This window comes from Choristoneura fumiferana, chromosome 5 (assembly GCF_025370935.1).
Source record: "Choristoneura fumiferana chromosome 5, NRCan_CFum_1, whole genome shotgun sequence".
In the NCBI taxonomy this organism is placed as follows: domain Eukaryota; kingdom Metazoa; phylum Arthropoda; class Insecta; order Lepidoptera; family Tortricidae; genus Choristoneura; species Choristoneura fumiferana.
Window position 1 is genome coordinate 11,601,411 of NC_133476.1, and position 8,621 is coordinate 11,610,031.

Consider the following 8,621-nt stretch of genomic DNA (forward strand, 5'->3'; position numbering starts at 1 on the left):
TACCATCAGGCTTGAACACTGATAATGTCCCTGTATTTTCTAAAGCATGCCAGTAGAGTGACAATATACAATCCTCTCCTGAATTATTTGCAACAATTAATCTAGCCTCACAGCTCCGTGTCCAGCCTTTCTCATCAATTGCTATAGCATACTGTGATAAGTCCACATCTTGAGTATTTCTATTCTTTAAGCTATCCAATATCTGAATGCGCCAATTAGCAGCTAAATCTGAATTTTGTGGATTTTGACTATCAGTAAACCAATGGGGTGCTTGTAAAGAGTCTATGCTACAAGCTCCAGCCTCCACAAAAGTCCAATTTGTATCACATGTGCCCCAAGCAGTCTGGCTCACTTCCTCATCAAAGTACATGCCAGAATCAACATCAAACACACTACTGTCACTGTCAGGTTGAGCCTCCATCCCTACAACAGAACCCACACTTCTAACAGGACTCCAAGCTCGAGGGTTTTTTAGTGTGGTTTCATAACTTTTCCCTGTCAAATCAATATCTGTATTTGTAGTATTTTTCTTTGTATTGGGTTCTTTGGGAGGTTTCATTGGTAATGTATGTTCAATTGGGGCTGAATGTGACTCTTCCCATGAATTACGCAAGTTAATATGAGATTTTAGTTCACGAGTGTTTTCATTTAACATACTTAGGCTGTGGTGCTTAGCATTTGATGTTGAGGATACCATACTTGCAGAGCTGGAGGTGCGGCTCAGTTGCATATTAGCTTGCACCATCCTCCACCTTTTACCGGTTAGTTCCCCTGGTGTTATTCCACTTCTCCAATAAATACTTTTATCTGATTCCCCTATAGCGAAAACTTGATCATTCACACCCACTGATATATGAGTCATATTGCCAGTAATTTCTAACCAACCACTACCCATTGCTGATATTTCCGAAGCCCCAGCAGTGTTACCATCTATACCCTTTCTAAACCAAACTTTACTGTCTGTGCTCACAGCCCAAACAGCATTATATCCTACAGAGATTGCAGAGAGCTTGGTGTCACTAGGTGATTTTACTTCTAACCAAGCTTCTCCAGTTGGTGAATCTTTGGTGATCCCTTTTCTTACAATGGCTCGTCCAGTCCAAAGCAGTGCCCAAACAAGACCAGTGGCACCTACAGATATTTGTTTAATATCACAATTTGGTGGAATACTTATGTTAATCCATTTCAAGCCCTCTGGTGAAGTGGCACTCACCCCAGCCCTATACATGACCCGCCCATGAGCTGTGATGGCCCAAACCGAAAGAGTGCCAGGTCCTGCAAATGGTATTTGGTTCCCTCCAATACTAACATCAATGAACGGCTCCTGAGTTGGATCTTTGTGTAGCGGTGCTATTGCACACCAGGAGTTCATTGCACTAAATTTTCTGTATCTTATCCACTTCCTCCTTCTAACACATGATTTCCATTGTTTTGTAGGGCCAAACTGAGCTGGAAAGTCGACTGCATAACTCCATCCATCATGGTCTAAAGGATTACCATCTAAAGTCAGTTCTAGCTGCCACTCGCCTTCCCACTGCCAAGCCATGGACGGCAGTCGGATACGGTCAATGGATCTATCTGTAGTGCCATCCTGAGATGAAAAGTGATACCTGTCAGTAGGCAGAAGTCTGCCACTGAAACCTTCTAGTGGCAGCCAACGCTCATTTTCATAAGACACTTCTTGTACCCTTATGGGAATTTCGAGCCCATGCACGTGTAAGTAAATTTGCCGGTCTCCTCCTACAGCCCAAAGAAAGTGTGGTACAGCAGATAATGTCTTAAATTCCAAACCCAGATACATGAATTCCCTCCAGCATGATCCACTAGTGGATAAAGCGTACACTTTGCCTTCATTGTTTAGAGAAAATAACAATGAATTACTAGACATGTTTCTAGTTATAAGTCTAATTTAAATTTTTGTTTGTTTCTTTGGTAGGTGCTCCCGTTCAATTCTCAAGAAATAAAGATTTGTTCTTCATTTTTGTAAGGAACTTTTAACTTCGTTTTCTCAATATCATAATAAAATAAATAGTATTGACCAACAAGCCAACAAGAATCGAAGTATTCGACTCTTTGCTTTTGTTTCGTTCGACACTAATCGACAAAACCAACGTACGCACGTCACGTATATGTACGAACGAATTGATGATCGAAGACGTATTGTATATACAGACCGACCGACTCGACTTAACAACCGTCCGACTGAGGACCGATCTCGTCTCGGACCCGTAGTATCTCTTAGTAGTCTGTGGATTGGATCAAGATTGGATATATATACTAGCTAGCTACATATTAGTAATCTGTGGGATATACTGCAGGGCTACCACGAAACTCGAAGTTCGTGTCGTGCGGCCCCTCTGACACTTATACTATTTAATACAAGAGCGAGAGGGACGATACGACACGAACTTCAAGTTTAGAGTTTCGTAGTAGCCCTGCCGATACTATTCTGCAGAGCTACAACGAAAATCTAAGCTCAAAGTTCGTGTTGTACCGTCCCTCTCGCTCTCGTATTAAATAGTATAAGTATCAGAGGGACCGCACGACACAAACTTCGAGTTTCGCAGTAGCCCTGCTGATAATAAAAAAATATGCATTTTCACATTATCCGATCCGATATCGGTATCGGACGACGATATGATATCGGGGCAAGTAAAATGAATAAAATATTTACAGGTCTCACATTGTCAGTCCCGATATCGGATATCGGAGCCGACACCGATATGTTCGGGGCACCATCGGACGCCCGTGGTCTGTAGGATAATATTTGTATGTGTGCTATGCGTATATCTTAATAGTTTCTGTGTGCGCAGAGCCCGATGCGGGCGGCCATTTTGAGCCGGCCGGATCGCAACGATTTTGTTGGAAATATGTGAAAACAGCTGGGCTACCACGAAACTCGAAAATCGAAGTTCGTATCGTACCGTCCCGCTGATGCTTATATTATTTAATACAAGAGCGATAGAGACGGTACGATACGAACTTCGAGTTTCGTAGTAGCCCAGTGCCATAGTGTGGGCTATCGGGTGTCATCCATCGTCGTTCGATACCTATATCGGATCGGATAGTGTGAAAACGCTCTGAACCGCTGGTACGCCCGCTCCGCCCCGGTACATGTCGTGGCCTTAGTAAACATCGAAAGATAGAAGATGAACTATTAAAACTATTTTCAAAAAATGTTGTAATATAAGTTAGTAATATAAGATAAGTAATAAAAATTGATAATTAACGTAAGAAACCAACTTGCCAAACCATTTTATAGAATTAATGTTTTCTCTGTAAGTGAATGTTCTTTTGAGAATATAAAAATCTTAAACAATTAAATAAACAATTAACCGGCAGTATTGGAACGATTTTGTTGGAAATATGTGAAAACAGCACATGGTGTCGGCTATCGGGTGTCGTCCCGTCCATCGTCGTCCGATACCAATATCGGTTTGGATAATGTGAAAACCATTTCCTCTAAAGTGAAAACAAACGCTCGTACATCTTTTATTTCGGTTTCTAGAATTTTCAGATTTTTTTTACCGTACAACGGCAAATTTTTGAATTTCCCGCGACTCAAAAAAGTAGCGTCGAGCAGCAGCGACAAGATGGCTTCTTGCATGAATGGTCTAGGTCTTGAAAGAAAGTTGATTGAGCCAAAATTGAAGAGGTTTTTTTACCAGCGATACAGCTCAACATTTTCAGTTTTATTGCTAAATGTCACGTGACCAGATTTGACATTGGAAACGAGGCGAGCCGAGCGTCGAGCGACTCCATGTGGCCCCCACCTTTAAACGCTAGTTACACATCCACAATCAAATTAGATAAAGATGCACGACCGCACAAATCATGCAATACGGACAAGTACGGACCACAGATCCCACAGATTCATCGTTTCAGTTAGTCGGGTGACACTCTTTCCCGGCCCGGATAATACCGGGATGGAAATACCGTCCATGTTTTTCGTGTACACGCCCATAGAAGCACCTACAGGGCTACTACGAAACTCGAATTTCGTATCGTACCCTTCCTCGTCGTGTCGTGTCATGTGGTCCCTCTCGCTCTCGTATTAAACAGTGTAAGTGTCAGAGGAACCGCACGACACGAAATTCGAGTTCCAAGTTTCGTAGTAGCCCTGCTGTCAGTTTCTATGGGCGTTACACAAAAAACAGAGCCGGTATTTCCATGATTGTGTTATCCGGGCCGGGAAAGAGTATCACCCAGTTAGTCCATCCCATCAGTTTGTGTCACTGTCATTTGCAAACACCTGACATCAACTGGCATATAACCAAACAAGATCGTCACAGTATTAATATGATTCCCTACATTGCGCATTTGCACGATCGTTTCCCGTTAGAAAACACCGAAGGTCAAGTTTTACTTTTCTACGGGAATAATTATATAACCAGCACAACGTGTTTAGTTTTTGCTGTATATATTTGTATCTCCTGTATGTACAATGACCGTGTACAGCAAGTTAAAAGTGGCCTTCAAAAAATATCCTCTTTTACGAGGTATGGCATCTTACAGCGTTATCTGGCCACTATCCAGCCTCATTCAGCAGTCATTTGAAGGCAAAAATATACGTAAGTTCTCATTATGAAATATCAGTCATGACCATGACTCAGTTACTTAATCTGTTCAGACACTTATTACTGTCAGATAACAATGTTTATTCTGTAGTAACAGAACAAACAAGCAAATATTGTTTAGTGTTTGCCTCAGTTGTGCTTTACTTAATTAGCAATATTTGCTTTTTTCAGAAACATATGACTGGTGGAGATGTGGCCGTTATGGCCTCTATGGGTCTTGTTATGTGGCCCCAACTCTGTATACATGGCTGACAGTTGCTAGCATAATGTGGCCTGGAAATACAATAAGAGCTGGCATGATTAAGGTAAAACTGTAATTAAAATGATTGTCTTTCTACCATTGACTATAATGCACACAGTACAGATTTTTTTAAACTGACAATAAAATTCAAATAGTCTATTAACAGTACAATTTCCAAATGTACTTATGAAGCATGAATATTACAGCAATAAGGAAGTATGTTGCATCATTTTGTAAAGATGTTGCTAATTTGTCAAATAATTTAAATTCAAGGCTAGTTAACTCTATTCTATTATCACTTTATTAAGTCTTGAACTTGACAATAGTTGAAAATAGTTCCAGAACTATAATACCCTGAATTATATCTGTTTCACACATATTATTTGAGGTTAAGATACTATCAATCATCTTTGGCTAATCAAAAGAAAGAATAATATGTATGTCTAAGTATTTATATATTAAAAAAAGCCATGGTAGCCTAGTTGTTTGACCTATGGACTCTCAACAGAAGGTTGGGGGTTCGAGCTCAGGCTTGCACGCACCTCTGAAATTTTCAGTATTTAATGTGTGAAATTACATTTGAAATTTACCATGAGTTTTACAGTGAAAGAAAAATTATTAGGAAACCTGAATAGACTTGCGTGTGTGTTAACTCACTGGGCCTGTGTGGAAACTATGGCCCAAGCCCTCTCATTCTGGGAGAAGGCCTGTAACCAGCAGTGGGATGTATAGGCCAAGAAAATGATTAAAGTTTATTTTTATTAGAATGTTTTTGTTTCAGACATTTGTTGAGACTATTACATACACACCATTTGCAATGTGCAGCTTTTACTTTGGTATGAGTATTTTGGAGATGAAACCTCTGAATGAAGCTATGGCAGAAGTGAAATCTAAGTTTTTACCTACATATAAGGTATGCCCCATTATGATACATTGTTTTTTTTTAAATCTATTCTTGAATTTGCTACTTAAGACATATTATCATCATAAGATACCCTACCAAACTTATTTTACTTTACAGGTTGGTGCATCTGTTTGGCCGGCTATTGCCATGATAAACTTCTGCCTAATCCCAGCTCGGAACAGGGTGCCATTTATCAGTATGTGCAGCCTAGTATGGACCTGTTTCTTGGCTTACATGAAGCATTTGGAAAAAGAAAAAGTTCCACAAGCTCTTGCACCCACAAAACTTCTCAAAATTAGTATATGAAACCAGCTACTAGAAATTTAATTAATAATTCTGTACCTCGAAATACAACACTAGCTTAACATCCTGGGGCTTTCTTAGTCTTCCCTCCAGCTACATATATTGTATCATACGTCTTTGCAAGAGACATATGTGTATACATTATATATAAGAGGTCAGAACTTGTACCTTTAGCTAAATGAATTGTAGAATAAGCGTAAGATCTGTTTATATGTGTGATATGCTTAATTTTATGAAATTGGTCTAATTGAGACACAAATAGTTTATTTTGGCAAGTATTTATTGAAAGTATTATTAGAACTTTTTGATATTGTTTTTTTGTGAATCACAATATCTAGTCTAGAATCTAGATGTGTTTATGACATTCTAAGATACAGTGTATCTGTGATAATTGATAATATTTACACATAGAATTAAAAACAAATGCTGGGATCTTATGTGATATAGTTACTACAATCACTACTACAGTAGATTTTATCTAACTTCATACAAATATTTTAAATATTGTATAAACTTTTAACATTTTTGACATTGTTATTGTTATTTATAAATAAATAATGCATACCTACACACAATTTTATTTGTATGACCACCATACTCCACAACATTAACCCTCCCATTTGTTGTTGGAATGTGCTCGGAACTCAAACTTGGGTTCTTGGGGGTTTGGGACCCATGCACAATGGCCTGCAGGGCTACTGCGAAACCCGAAACTCGAAGCTCGTATCGTACCGTCCCTGTCGCTCTCGTATTAAATAGCATAAGTGTCAGAGGGACCGCACGACACGAACTTCGAGTTTCGTAGTAGCCCTGCAACCCCTGCAGGTCAATTGTTGGCTCGAGCCAACATCTGACAAATCCATCTGCATTTACCAATTTTTTAATATGTCCCTTGCGTAGGGAAAATGAGCGAGCACCCATGAGGCTGGTATGATCACCTGGAGTGTTCAAAGCCTCAACAAATTGAAGAGAAAAAAAAAATATTAACCCTTTCGACACGCATGTTGCACATGACCAAAGAGTATAAGTACCTATGTAGGAACACATGACTGACCGAACCTTGACCGAACCGAGCCGGAACGGATCGGCCATAGATAAACTAATAATCGCTTGAAAGAACCGGAGTAAATAAAGGAGTCTGATTCAATAAGCGGATTCGGTACCGACACCGGAGCTGGATTTAGTGAGGAGGCAGATCAATTCGCGGAGTCGAGATTACCCATGTCTAGTCAAGTTGTCGCGTCGAGCAGCAGCATGAAGATGTCTGCTTGCAGGAATGATCTTGGTCTTGGAAGCTGATTTCTTAATCAATCTCATTTAGTAGCAGTCGTAGCAGTGGTAGAAATAAAATAAATTAATTTCAGGTATGGCAAAATATTCACAAAATTATTCTAATTTTATTATAAATAAACCCTACGGGGGTTCACCCAAAAACAGTGACATGATAGCCCCTAACGATAGCCCTCATTGGAAGGCATCAAAGAATATAAGTAAGGCATATTCCTGAAGAAAGACTAATTTCAGAAATTTGTGGAATGAGGGCTATCGCGTATGAATTCGCCGCTAGAGGCGCCAGTGTAGCGTGAGGTCTGCGAAATGTCAAATCTCATAGTTTTTGGGTGAGCTACGCGGGTTTATTTATAATTAGAATATTTTTGTGAATTTTTTGCAATATCTGAAATGAATTATGGCAAATATGCGTTCCGGAGCAATGAATGTCTGTGTTTTGAGACAGTTTTGTCTTTCGGAAACCTTTGTCCTCCCTTTTTTTCGAACAAAACGGGGACTATGTAACACTGTGGCATGCTCGATATTTTTATGGTACGGTTTTAAGGTGTATTAAATATGATTTTAATCTAAACTTTGTTTTCACACCCGTAATAACAGACTTTGAAAGCCATACTTAAAAACCTCACGCAACAGTGCGCCATCTAGTGAGACAAAAAACGCAAAGAGTAGTATAATATACGGGGAAAAGAGAGCCCTCTCTCGTCTCATTCATGCAGACCGTTTTGAAGCGCCGTCTGCATTTCCTAACTAGTACCATTGATGTATATATCCATCCATACGTATAGCTATTAATAGTCACAGGTATTCTTTACTTTACTGGATTTGCTTCCCAGCTCAAACCACATAAAAACTAAAAACAGGGCTGCAAAGAGAAAAGAGACCGCTTGAATTCAGTCTTCTTAAGTTTAAACCAGCCTCAATTTTCCGTTTGCAGCACTGTCTTTACTTTTTATGTGGTCTGAGCACTTGAGTTTCTATTGTAACGTAGCCATCTTGTTCCTTGTTGAGCGCGAATAGACGCCTGGCCTGACATAGAGGGTTGCTACACAAAAAAAATTTGTAACGACTGAGCGGATACAATTATGTGACTTTTATATTAGAAATTACAATACGATTGTCAATTTCGAAAATAAAGTTCATTTTTGCGGTAATTATCAACGACAAAATATTTTTTAATAAATAAAATTTTGTGATCTCAAGCTTTCAGTGACATCTATCTGAAACAAACGACAACAATCTGTTTTATTTTAGGTTAGATAAAGGAGATGGCGGCGCTATCGACATGAATTAGTACGGTATAGGCGAC

General features: G+C 39.4%; 2 protein-coding genes across 2 annotated transcripts in view; one reads left to right on the forward strand and one right to left on the reverse strand.

Moving 5' to 3' along the window:
- Positions 1–2,195, reverse strand: part of Pex23 (tectonin beta-propeller repeat-containing peroxin 23) — a gene marked incomplete in the record, with an annotated part of 10,043 nt that extends 7,848 nt beyond the window's left edge. Inside the window, 1 exon segment of the mRNA XM_074087882.1 lies at positions 1–2,195. Coding sequence (XP_073943983.1) covers positions 1–1,888 — 1,888 coding nt within the window.
- Positions 2,196–4,278: 2,083 nt separating this feature from the next.
- On the forward strand, positions 4,279–6,120 carry LOC141428120 (mpv17-like protein). Its single transcript, XM_074087883.1, has 4 exons — positions 4,279–4,571; positions 4,749–4,882; positions 5,600–5,731; positions 5,840–6,120. Exons 1-4 carry the CDS (start codon positions 4,445–4,447, stop codon positions 6,026–6,028), a joined length of 582 nt encoding a protein of 193 aa, XP_073943984.1. The 5' UTR covers positions 4,279–4,444; the 3' UTR covers positions 6,029–6,120.
- Positions 6,121–8,621: the final 2,501 nt, after the last annotated feature.